General features: G+C 42.5%; 1 protein-coding gene across 1 annotated transcript; it reads right to left on the minus strand.

Moving 5' to 3' along the window:
* Positions 1 to 36: 36 nt before the first annotated feature.
* LOC138942770 (uncharacterized) lies at positions 37 to 7,174 on the minus strand. The gene is made up of 3 exons (XM_070313240.1): positions 6,957 to 7,174; positions 6,665 to 6,854; positions 37 to 78 (listed from the first exon to the last, which is right to left on the minus strand). The coding sequence occupies exons 1-3, from the start codon at positions 7,172 to 7,174 to the stop codon at positions 37 to 39; spliced, it is 450 nt and encodes a 149-aa protein (XP_070169341.1).
* Between the last annotated feature and the right edge of the window lie 6,247 nt (positions 7,175 to 13,421).

Here is a 13,421-nt window from a genome sequence, read left to right on the forward strand (position 1 = left end):
TTACTAGTACCCTTAGTAAGCGTTGTGCTTTTGAAGTCACTTATCTCTGGAGCCTGTGCTAGCTTCAGTAATTGTCGCCTGCAAAAGAAAACGAATTATTATTTTGCAAAATATCTTGCTACAAAAATAAAATATGCATATTGTGTGATTGAATGTGTCATTTCAAAAAATATATTATTTTTAATAATCTTTAGAAAATAAAGCTTTTCTCTCGAAAAAATAAGTATAGTCCTTTGTTTTTAAATCCTTTGCTAATCTTACACAACTATTAAACCGCATCCAGTTCAAAATATTGTAAAGCAACCAGCACACGTAAATCGCCTCTGGGATATTTTTTACAATAACCAGCACACGTAAATCGCCTCTGGGATATTTTTTACAATAACCAGCACACGTAAATCGCCTTTGGAATACTTTTTACAATAACCAGCACACGTAAATCGCCTCTGGGATATTTTTTACAATAACCAGCACACGTAAATCGCCTCTGGAATATTTTTTACAATAACCAGCACACGTAAATCGCCTCTGGAATATTTTTTACAATAACCAGCACATGTAAATCGCCTCTGAAATATTTTTTACAATAACCAGCACATGTAAATCATCTCTGGGATATTTTTTACAATAACCAGCATACGTAAATCGCCTCTGGAATACTTTTTACAATAACCAGCACACGTAAATCGCCTCTAGGATATTTTTTACAATAACCAGCACACCTAAATCGGCTCTGGGATATTTTTTACAATAACCAGCACACGTAAATCGCCTCTGGAATATTTTTTACAATAACCAGCACATGTAAATCATCTCTGGGATATTTTTTACAATAACCAGCATACCTAAATCGCCTCTGGAATACTTTTTACAATAACCAGCACACGTAAATCGCCTCTAGGATATTTTTTACAATAACCAGCACACCTAAATCGCCTCTGGGATATTTTTTACAATGACCAGCACACGTAAATCGCCTCTGGAATATTTTTTACAATAACCAGCACACGTAAATCGCCTCTGGGATATATTTTTAACCAGAACGCTCATGCAAACCGAATCTGGTATACATTTTTTTAAAAGCAGCCAGCTCACGAATAAACCGCCTCTAGCACTAACTACTATAAAAAATGTATATATAATTAATTTTTAATTATATATAAAACTAAACAAAGGACTATTCTTATTTTTCTGAGAGAGAAATTATTTTACGATTATTTATGTATGTATATGTGTGTGCGTGTGTGTGTGTATTTATGTATACATTGTGTACATAAATAATTTTATAGTAAGTATTGGCAATATTATTTTTATAAGAATTTCTCTATAAATGTACAGAGTGATCCGAAAAAATATTTTTGCGAGAAACTTGAATTATTCAAAAAAAAGAAACTAAATGAAATCATATCATATATGATTTATTATTGAAGAGTTGAATTACAAAAGATTATTTTAAAACTGCTTTTTTTCATTCTCACAAGTATAATTTTGAAGCGCTAGAAAATGTGGTCAATAATTGTATGTGAGATTGTAGCTACAATGCTGTTTATTTCCTCAATTATGCGCGCTTCTGAAGAAACTCGAAACCTCTGGAAATTTATGTGGAAATTTTATAGAAGCTCATAACAAGAGAAGTAAAGACAAATTATAGCTGAGATTCGTCATAGAATTATTGACTATTTTTGGAAGTTTGTGAAGATTTTCTCAAATTCTTCTTGAGAGTTAAATATTTTTCTCTCTCTCTCTCTCTCACACACACACACACACACACACATCGCGTGTAGCAAACAGCTGATCGCAGCGAGCGCCCCACGTAATCACCAGCATCGGACGGTGAGTTGCGCCGCCCCTGCCTGCCTCGCGTATGCGGCCCGTAATTCCCTAACTATTTTGGCTTATAATTTGAAAACTAAGCTTCGGAAAAAATTTTGGCAAAGGAAAAATCGTCTTAGAATTGATTCGACATTGGACACCAGGTTGTTTTGAATCACCCTGTATATACGGAATTACTGTATACAACACAAACGCACTCATAGATTATATATCCATTTATTACACACATACAACATATACGTAACGATTAGTTAGCCAGACAGAGAAAGATTAAAAAGAAAATATAGAGAGAGAATGAATAAGTCAACGAGTTTTTTACGAATATTGGAAAACAATATTTAATCAATCATTCAGCATCACTGAATAGTGAGTATAAAGTATCGATAAACAAAGATACAAATATTTCTATCTATATTCTCATTGTTGGCGTTTAGTGATACTCAATGCGAACGAATGTACAGATTCTCACTCACTCGCTCTCTCTCTCTTTTCTCTCTTTCTCTTTATCCTTTCTTGCCTATCCATCTGATTATTACATAGCTGCTGTATGTGTGTCATTTACATATAATTTATGTCTATATTTATTTGTGTATAACAGTCATTCTAAATTCACGTTATCATTATTTTTATTACATTTTCTAAATAAAAATATGTACAATTAATATTAATAATATACATACACATTTATTTTTAATATAAATTTGTTCGTGAATGTAAATATATACATTGTAAAATGTATAAAAATTTGTATTTATTTATATACAGGGTGTTTTTAACAAATTAGACCGACAAACTGTAAGGGGAAATAGATGACATGAAAACAAACATTTTTGACTATTTTTCTCTATAACGTTTCCTTTTTAGTAAATGGATGGAAGTTTAGTTAATTCAACAATAAACGAATATATAAGTAGAAAAATCTAATTATATTTCAATTTTGGACATGTTGCATATGTGTAATAAATAGATATAAAATCTGTGAGTGTTTGTGTTGTATATAACAGCTTTCATATGACAAATAACAGTACTAACCTTTTAAAGTATCCTCCTTTTCTGGAAAGTCTGTGAGTGTAGACCGGCAAGTGCTTTTCATCTTGCTTGCGTCCCATTATGCACAATCCAAATATACACTAAAAATTTACTAGTACTTAGCTATCACGCTGAACATGTAATAACACGTTCTCAGTGTAACAATGGTCTCGCGTTGCTTTTTTGTTACGCGTGTACGTAAAGACGGCGCGAGAACGAGTACTGTCTAGGAGCGAGTCTTATCCGGTAGATCAGATCACCGCATGGGTGTATGTGTACGCTTTACTCCGCGGCACATACGTACTATCGATATCGCACGATCATGAAAAAAATTGACGGGTGTCTTTTTAAATATAAATAAATGAATAAATAAATAAATAACTGAAATCTTAACGATTCAATAAATACGAAACACGACATAAATCAGATAATTTTTAATTAATTAAGTAATCAAAATTTTAATTTGTAACGATGTACCCCCCATCGTTACCCGGCACGTAGCCAGCCGGAAGTCTGCCGCCCGGCGAACACCAGCCGGGCAGTGGCAGAGGCGCCTAGCGCCCTTTTTTAATATCTCAAAACCGCGGTTGTGATAAACAACCATACGGCCGTTATACGGCCGCCGTTACGCCGAAGACCGAGCATCGCCGAGCGCTGCCGGAAGATCCCGAGCGTCACCCGCCGAAACTCCGCGTCGTTTCGCCCAGGGGAAGCGACGCGTTTACCGTAATTTACCCGCCGAAAACAACGCGTCGTTATCCCCACCCGGGGGCGAACGACGCAATTACCGATAGACGCTCGGGTATAAGAAGACAGCGTTTCGGCATCTCGGGACCAGAACGATTCCTGAATCCGCTCGAGCAGTACGTTCCGAGATACCAGAACCGATCCTGAAAATCGTAGCAATGACGGAACGTGAGGTTGACGAGTTCGCAGCCTCCGCCGAGCATTCTCGGCTTCCGTGCAGTCTCCGAACTCCTGACACAAATCCGACCGACTCAACGAGAGCGGAGTGTTCGCCGCTCTCCTCGACTACGGTCTATCATTCGACCGCTCCAGCTAGCCGGACCGTGGGTTTGCGAGTTCGCTGCCCCGTCGAGTTTTCTCGACTCCGCCACGCTATCCTCAACTCCGCGAACGGAAGCAGGGACGGAGAGTTCTCCGCCCGGTCGAGGGTACTCGATCTCCGCTCGCATTCCCCGACCACTGGGAACACGCGATTAATCCCGCGATCACGATCGGAGCCATATTAATACTAGCGAATTATAATTATCGCGCCGAAATACCTATCACCTGCTATTTCATTATATTCCGCGCGCCATCAAAATAAACACGGCCTTGCCGTATACGCGCCGACCGACCGCGCCCGATTTCTTGCACGTCTAGCGTGCCGTCAAAATAAACACGGTTACGAATATTATAAGCGGTTCGATATATATCGAACATCGCGCACCGAATAACGAACGCACATTGCATCTAGCGCGTTGCATCATCCGCCGCGCGCTCACTATTGTAAATCGACCATTGCCGAAAGAGGCAAATAAAGACAATATCTAAATCTTTCGTGTGTCTCACCTTTTCACGAGCCCTGATCCCGACCGAGTTTATCCACGCACTCGCGAAAAGTGACCCCGTTACAAATTTCTTATCTAACAATAATAAAATTATTCAAAAAAAGAAATAATAGATAAATATTAAAAATATTTTAATAATAATAAAATAATAATAATAAGCTAATAATAATAATAATAATTTATAAATAATAAAATAATAATAATTTTACAATAATTTAATTACTGTCTGTCTTTCTATTATATGTTTGATGCAATAATATATAGTGTTCAAGAAAGTAAGCGTTTTATAAACTATATTATTAATTTTGTTTCTCGAACGTTCTAAAGCGAGACGTTACGTGCGAAGCCTTGTTTTCATTCCGTGTTTGCGGTTTCTTCGTATCGTTCGATTCTGACAAACACCTCGTTGTCGATAGCCGATTGGCTCTCGGAATCGAACGATCGAAATTCCTCATTTTTTGTAGTACCCGTATCAACCAGGACTATTGTACGTGGATCGAAGAGAAGGTTTTTCGTTAAGACACTTCGTCGCAAGCCTTCACCGGGAGCACACCGAACGCCTAACGCTCATAAAGTTATAATTAAACGATAATTCGCGTGTCCGCTCATATCTTGCTGTCGCGTGCGATTACCTAAGACGGTCCGGGAGTTGGTGTCGAAAAGAATAAATACTGTTCAACAAACTAAACTCGGACAAATCAATTACGTCCTATCTCTCCGATCGGCGAAACAAATAAATTCTGTTAATGTGGACGTGTAAATCGAAGGCGCGGCTACATATAGTCAAACATATACTAACAAAATTGGCACGATTTGTAGTGGCGTCGTGTAAGTGCAGGCTTCTCACTCTGCAAACTCGGGTTCAAATCGTAGCATGATACGCTCGCGCTGCCCGCACCGTCCGGATATGTGCCTGCATCGCCCGCACTTATAACACGACGCCCAGGATCGTGTTTTTGCAAATTTTTTTTTCAAATTATAAAAAAGGTTTTTACTGACAAATACTAATTTATTTTGTTAATAATTATATGTCAATAACATGCGTGTACATCTCCAGTTCTATAAGTTTACACAACTTTACATATATGTATGTATATGTATATATACATATATATATATATATATATATATATATATATATATATATATGTATGTATGTATGTATGTATGTATGTATGTATGTATGTAACGCAATGTATATATACTTCTCAAACAGAAAAACAAGAAATATATTCCTATCTTTCTTTTTCTTTCATATTTCATATTTTATATACTGTATGCATGTTATATATATTATATTTTTATATTTTATATATTTCAGATACTTTATATGTATCTCATATTTTCCATATGTTAAAAATAAAATACAGTTTGTATGAATTAAACCAATTGTCCTTGTGTATCCAAGAATTATGCGATTCATCGAATCTCAGCCATTTCACGTTGTTCGAAACCGAACTGAAAGTAATTAATAAAGCGCGGCTTAAGCGCGATCATAAATTGGCGCGTTAGCAGCCATCGCGCGCGTCGCACGGCGCTCGACAAATAAGAGCGCGCTCCGACAGCGGCGCTACGCGAATCGCGTCAGGCCCGCGGCATCGTTCGTGCCTACCAATGCGGGTCACGCAGCGGTCACCCGGGAGAGCCTAAGTTACAAAATAATGCGAATAACAACGTTCAATTTTGTCGAAATCATGATCAAACAGTAAGCACGGCCGTTCGACAAAACATATCGAACCTTCGAGAACAACTCAAAAATCGCGCAGTATATAAGCTCTCGGGGGACCGCCCGGACCGCTAGATCTGATATCATTGAGTTCAGTGTGATTATCTTTTTTCGGAAACGCTCGCAAAGCAAAGTAGCTCGCCTTTCTTTAAGACCATCGCTTGTGGTCCGCGAATTTAATCGTTCCCGAGACTATTCATCGCTCGTGAATATCACTCTCGCGATCTCGCCGTCGCTAAATATTCGTCGCTTGTGAATATTCGAGCCGAGATCGTTCCGTCGCTCGCGAGTTCAAAATTCGTGGTCGGTAGCTAGCCGACGCGAAACCGAGATTAAATTTAACGAAGTATTTAGATCGATAAGAACTTGTACATATATTTATTGGGTTTAAATATAGACAGACTGAATTTAATTAACACTTCGTGTACAAAATCCGTTCGTTCCTCACGTTCACGTTCAACCGCGCACACACGTAAACCTCGTTATCTCTCCTGCGCAGTACTTTCTTCACGAGGTACACGTCCAGATAAGTCGTGCGATGCAACTTGTACTCGTGAAACGCTCTAGCGATTGATTTTCCGCGATAGTCCTCGAGTAGATAAGTTATGGAGTTAGTACGCTGCACTTCAACAACTTTAACCTCGGTTGTCCAATTTGGTGTATAACCTTTCTCCAAAATTGTCTTGTACTTGCTAACGTGTACCGGATGAACTTTGCCGGATCTTTATCGCGCTGTACACCGTAGCCAAGAGTCTTTTAGCGATCGCGGGGATAACGGTCGACGGGTCACATACTGATGCTTGCGCGCGTTGTAAACCGACACGAGTCGCGGCAACGGGTCAACCCACTTGTAAGTTCCGTTCAGCGTCAACATTTTCCACATGTCGTTCTTTAACGTGCAATTGAATCGTTCGACGACCGATGCCTTCAACACCGAATATGTGGAATAATAATTAATGTCGTGTTTTCTTATGAGGCGTTGCACGTCGGTGTTGTAAAATTTCTTCCCCATATCGGTGCATGTTTTTTGGGCACTTCTTGCTATCTTGAATTATCTCAGCGATAGCATCAACCGTCTCGCTTCCGCCTTTATTCTTGAGCGGTACGGCTCACGCGTATTTACTCAGCACATCGATGGCGATAAGCATGTAATAGTGGCCTCTGTTGAAACGCGAGACGCATCTCGACGATGTCAGCTTGCTACAGGTCATCGTATCAACCGTTTGATAACCGTTCCTGAACTGTTCGTTACCGTTTGTTGCCGTTCATCAGCCGATCGTAGCCGTTCCTAAGCCGTTTACTGGATGGAAGCAGCAGTGGCGGCAGACGCATGAATTATTATGTTCCTCGAGATAAAATTAAGCCATACAAGAAACCGCTTGATTTAGTAAGTATCACAAACGTTTCATATATATTTTTCATATATATTTTTTTCCATGCTTTTTCATATTTAATTGTATTTGTTTTCAGATACAATAAACCTCGTTATATATCACGAATTTTAGTACGCAGATTTGCATTGACGTGCACAGTATAAATACTTGGATATTGGAATCAGCGTGGGACCTGCTTCCTTTGTGGAATTACATCTTAGCGATAACAGAGGAAATCACATAATACTGCGATCCAGCGATTTATATCAAGTCTATCGCAGAAATCGGAAGGCTTGAATTCGTGCAAATTTTAACTTTTGCGCTAAACAAATCACCATTAATGTTAATCCAAATTCATTATAATTAACAACACAATTAACACCAATACGAACCATTGAACCTATAACCCTTCCTCTTTCTCCCTATCATTTTTCACCAAGCTATTTTCTAGTATATTCTTCCGAACCTCTTTCTCCTGCCATTCTCCCCGCGATCATTCTCTTCTTTATCGACGATCATCTTCAGTAATTCACCCTCTTCTTTTCCTCACCTTTCAGAGTCAGACGATTTTACAAAAGCCATGCAGGAGTTCTGTTATAAGCTATCTGATTTAGAATCTGATTCATCCTATCAAAACTAAACTTAATCAAGAAAATCTCCTTTCATTTTCTCTCTCTCTCTCTCTATGATCCTTTATTTCTTTTCTTACTCTCACACACGTATCTTTTTTTTTACTAATTAAACTATTATATTGTATTCAGAACCTAAATGTTAACGATAGAATCTTGTCTTTGTATTCTGATTAATGTCCTCCGTATTCATGTAATACCCGCGAACTAAAAAACATACACATACACACACACACATACACACACACACACACATTACACCAAAAAATCAATATTATATTTTTATATTTTTATACTATCATGTATATCTATCATTTATTTCAAAATATGAATAAATTCATATTTTGTTAATTTAAAATCAAAATAATTCATTAAACCTCATTCATTCCTAATTGAAAGGTCGCACTTGGTCCCATCCCATGTAAAAGAAATTAAATTCTCTTACCGAAACGGAGCCGAACAAACGTCTGAATAACCAGCGAAATGGCGATTCAGTCGTTTACCTGCTTTTCAGACCTACAAGTTTGTTCAACCCGATTCCAAATGTCACGAAACGTTTAACTTCAGGATAATAAAAGATAGTTGTTGTGTCCTTCCATTGACTCATCCTTCCCCGAGTCTGGACGTAATACAACAATCATAATTAAATATTTATTTTTTTATTGTAGTTCATTTTATTTATGTAATTACTAAAGATGACCAAAAGTGAAATCAAAAACATTTAATTCTTTCATGCAACTAATATCTATCAGACAATTTCATCATTTTTTGCATTTTTCATCTAACGCGTGATTTGTTCGATTCTGATTTGTTCGAATAGTATTAACAGGAGAGTTCTAAACCAGGTCCTCCGAGGGGTAGGCGGGGCGAGGGAAAACCGTGCGGGGGAATGCCGACAAGGTAATACAGTTTTTTCAAACAGAAAACAAAAAAACCATTATCCTTTTCATTTTTCTAAGAAGAGCCGTTTATTGAGGGTTGCATGTTAGGATATGTTTATAATCGGCGCGTGTGTATTACAAAGGTGGGTGCCGATGTCCGAATGCTCGAATTTATATTATATTTATATTGTGCGCGTTCAAACCACGGGTTGACCGTACGCGCGAAAGAAACACCGGAATCGCCCAGTGATGAGCGCGGAGTACGCGTGACGCGATTTCGTAAAATCGCTAGAGGACAGACGAACACAAGAGTCACATGCAGATTAACTGAGAGGTTGTCAAGTGCAGACAAAGGTTAATCTTTATTACGGAATAGTTGCACAAATCACAATAAATGAAGCACGTGGAAACTCTCGACAGGCGGTGGCTCCCGTGTTTGCGGAACTCACTGTCCGACGGGCGCGAGACTGACGGCTTCAAGACGGAAGTCGGAAATCTCCTAAGAATACCAACGTAGTCTGCCCGACGGAAATCTAGCTGGACGTCGTATGGACACTTTGACCGGAACGGAGATCTTGTCGCGGGGCAGCGGTATAAAACGCGATCGCGACTTTACCGTCGTCTCCGGCTCGTAAGCTCACCGCGAACCGAAAAAACACGCTACAAAATTAATATATACACAAGGAAATGATAATGCTGAGATGCGCGATGCGCATTCATTGTCCATTCGTCTTTGATCAAACACTGAGATCTATTGTCACTGAAGAAGAGAAGTCGAGATGCAACTCGAACTCTTCGGCAAACGGCGCAAAACCCCAAGGGTCACAGTCACGCTCTATCGAGCGTCGGTACGATGCCCAGGTGTCCAGCCGGCCGACGGTGGCTGCCGGAGCGCAAACCTAATAAAAAGTTGAGGAGAAATCGCGACCAATAATCGGCACGATATTGATGTCTTGACGAGCGATCGCGCGCACAAGATACTGTTCTGAGAGAACTGAAGCGAGCAAAGGCCGTTCAACACGGGCGCAAGACACTGCGAGATTTGTGTGCTTCGCATGCAAGAACGTGCGCAAGACTGCCGAGCCGATGATCGAATTTAATGACGAGGAATTTCGCTGAGAACCTACGCTGTTTGTCGCGTATCGGATTGGTCTTGAAAATATCGTACGATCGGCTCGGCGTATCGTGATCTAGGCAAAAAAAAGGGGGACGAACGGTCGCGATAGCGAGTGCGTGCGAGTTTTTGCGCGACAGCATTCCTTTGCGCGGTTAGAAATAATATTTAGTTTTCATGCTCGAAAGTTGAATATGTCGAAAGTAGGATAGATAGGCCGGTTTTGGATCAGTTTTGTGTGAGTGTGAGAGAGAGGGTATCGTTGGGGAGTAAGAGAGAGAGATAGTTTCGGAGCAGTTTGTGGGCGCCCGAGGGATGGAGAGCGGGCTGGGCGGGTGCATGGGGGGGTAAGTAGGATGAGAGGGGAAGCGCGGCCGGGGGGAAGCGGTGGGTACGAGTCGCCGAGAGCGCTCGAGAGATGGCGCTCGGGGGGTGGCGCGCCCGACTCGCGACCTCGACGCGACTCGCGCCCCTAGCGCGCGATCCGCCGTCGCGATTCTTTAGGGGGGCGCTTCTAGCGCGCGATCCGCCGCTTCTAGCGCGCGATCCGCCGTCGCGATTCTTTAGGGGGGCGCTTCTAGCGCGCGATCCGCCGCTTGTAGCGCGCGATCCGCCGTCGCGATTCTTTAGGGGGCGCGCCGCTTCTAGCGCGCGATCCGCCGTCGCGATTCTTTAGGGGAGCGCTTCTAGCGCGCGATCCGCGAGCGGGCGGCGGGCGCCCGGCGTCGAGGGGGCGGGGGATCGTCGGTGGGCGGTCGAGCGGACGGAGGGGCGTCCCTCGTCGCTTTAGCGATGGCGAATCTTCGAAGGGTGGTGAAATAAAGAGACGTCGTCGTTCTAGCGAGAGAGGAGAGGTGTTTTTATTGTTTTCTTTTACAAATTTTTTAACGTATTAATAATACGATGATACGAGTACGCGAGCGAGCGTATCACGATTCTCCGAAGAGCAGAGCCTGCAGTTCGCAATCGATTATATCGTTGCGGTCGAAGTTATCGCTCTCGCGTATCATCGCGGGAATAAGCGCTTTATCGCGAGCGCTCGCCGCGATGTCGAGGAAACGAATTAGCTTGTTGTCCACGCGCGTGGTTAAACCGCTTAAAGATGCAACGATGCGGTTGACGCAAAGTTCCAGATTTAATATATTTACGACGGTGTTCTTCGATACGGCTAGGCGAATTTTAGGCGTTTCGAGACGAAGTATTCGGAGATTGTTGAGTTTGCCGAATCGTAGCGTCAATTGTCCGATGTGTATTGGCGTCGGGCGCGCCTCGTCGCGCTCGTCGGAGCGAAAGTGCGACAGGAGCGTGGGTCGTAGATCGAGCAGTTCCTTCCACGTATCCGGCGTTAGCGAGATCTCTTTGCCGTGGCAATCTCCGAGGACGATTTCTACGAAGGAGGGTCGGCTGACGTTAACGCTAATTTCCAGATGTTTATATGCGGTTTTGGTCAATGGATAGCGTCTTCCTAAGATTCTGAGCGGTCGCGCGATCGAGACGTCCGCGTCGTGTCTTGGCGTTCGATCGCGATCTCGTCTAAAAAATAGATATGAGCGATGAGAGAAACGGTGTTAGCGAATTATTAATTCGAATAAATGTTCGATAGTCTTACCCATTGTCCATTTTAGCTTTCTTAGCGTATTCCGCGCTATCTTCGCGGTCTCGTTCGGTTAGTCTCGATCGATCGTCGAATGAGTGTTGCTGTTGCGGTTGTCCTCCCATTGTCGCGTACATCGTCGCTCGTTCTTTCTCGTTTGTTCTTTTTCGCGCGTTAGCTTCGGTGTTCTTCGTTAATAATGAAGCGCTTAATGGATGAGTGGTCTTTATATACTCGCGTAGAGATCGCTTCTTCCCCTTTCGCGCGTTTTCTCTTATATATTCTATTTTTAAAAAATAACGGTAGGGTCGCTCTAGTCGGTCTCGTCGTCGATTCTCTCTTTCTCGATCGTGTCGCTGAGACGATAGACGCGACTAAGGAGATCGCGCAATTGCCTTAGCAATCCATCCGTAGGACACTCGATGCCGAGCGCGTGTAGATCGAAAGGACCCGCCGAGGTTACGGTATTTGTAAATTCGTTGAAGGCGTAGAACTGACGTTTGGCGAAGAAATATAGATTGCCATCGATGTATCGGAAGGCCGACGTTATCGCGGACGGAATTCCGGGAAATATATCTTTTAATGGAGCGTGTCTAATGACTATCATGCGACACTCGTCGATTTCCGCGACTTTATCATCGTCGTATACAGCGTAGGTTCGTCCCGTGTGCGTATTTATCGCCGCGTTGATTTTAACGTTTCGGGGAAGTCCGATATCGTGGAGATATATCGGCCAACCCGATTTTAGTTTAAGACTGGGATATTCCGCGAGGTAGATCGAATCGTTCGCGAATAGAGCGAGATCGCCCGAGGGTCTTCTATACGCGGCGGATAGACGCGTGAAATTCGCCGGTAGAAACGTCGCGTAATCCGTGAGCGTCATGGGTCTACCGTAACGTTTCTCGGTTATGTCGACCGACCATATGTTGCGGCGATTAGCTATATATAATCGATGATTCATTATTAGCGCGGCGTCCACGCGTCGCAATGCGCAGAGATCCGCTCGCGCTGGATCGGTCGGCGCGACGCTCGTCGTCGCGGGCGTCGCGGTGGTCGCGGGAGTCGCCGTTGGATAATTTCCGTCGTCGTGAGATCCGTACAGATTTTGTATAGCGAGAATGTCTTCTATGCTCAGCTTAACTGGAAATTGATTCTCGATGTCGGGTATATATGGGAACATTATAGAGTCATTGCGCATACTATGCTGTAAACCCAATGCGTGGCCGATCTCGTGCGTTAGCGTTTGTAGCAGGTGATGCGTGTCGGGAGGATTTTTGTTTAGATACACGTGCCACGGTTCGGAATCGTCGATGTGTATCTCCGATGTGAAATCGGTTGTTCCAGAGGGAAAAAACGCGTGAGCTAGGGCTCCTCCCGGACCGTCGAAAGCTGCCGGGCAAATACCGACGTTTCGACGATTCGCGTAAGTGTGCGCGCCCGTTCGATACGATATTAATATATCGGGGTGTAACGGGTCGCGTGCGAAAGTTAGCGATGAGTTCGCCGCCCATAACGCGAACGCCGTTTCGGCCGTTCGCGAGATTTCCTCGCTAGCCATCTGAAAATTCCACGCGAGACGCGTCTTCGGCCATTTTCGCGCGATCGGGCTATACGCGCGATCGGGAATATCTGCGAGACCGCATCGCGGTTTACGCATAAGGTGAAGCG

Source organism: Polyergus mexicanus, unplaced genomic scaffold (genome assembly GCF_030449975.1).
Source record: "Polyergus mexicanus isolate NDT 795.1 unplaced genomic scaffold, iyPolMexi1.0 SCAF_23, whole genome shotgun sequence".
In the NCBI taxonomy this organism is placed as follows: Eukaryota; Metazoa; Arthropoda; class Insecta; order Hymenoptera; family Formicidae; genus Polyergus; species Polyergus mexicanus.

What these genes read in the sequence shown, in the direction of transcription:
- LOC138942770 (XM_070313240.1), bottom strand. Translation starts at nt 7,174, where the DNA reads ATGGGGAAGAAATTTTACAACACCGACGTGCAACGCCTCATAAGAAAA. An exon ending in TACAACGCGCGCAAGCATCA is followed by an intron (nt 6,855 to 6,956) that starts GTATGTGACCCG and finishes GGTACACGTTAG; the next exon opens with CAAGTACAAGACAATTTTGG. An exon ending in ACGTGTACCTCGTGAAGAAA is followed by an intron (nt 79 to 6,664) that starts GTACTGCGCAGG and finishes TTTCTTTTGCAG; the next exon opens with GCGACAATTACTGAAGCTAG.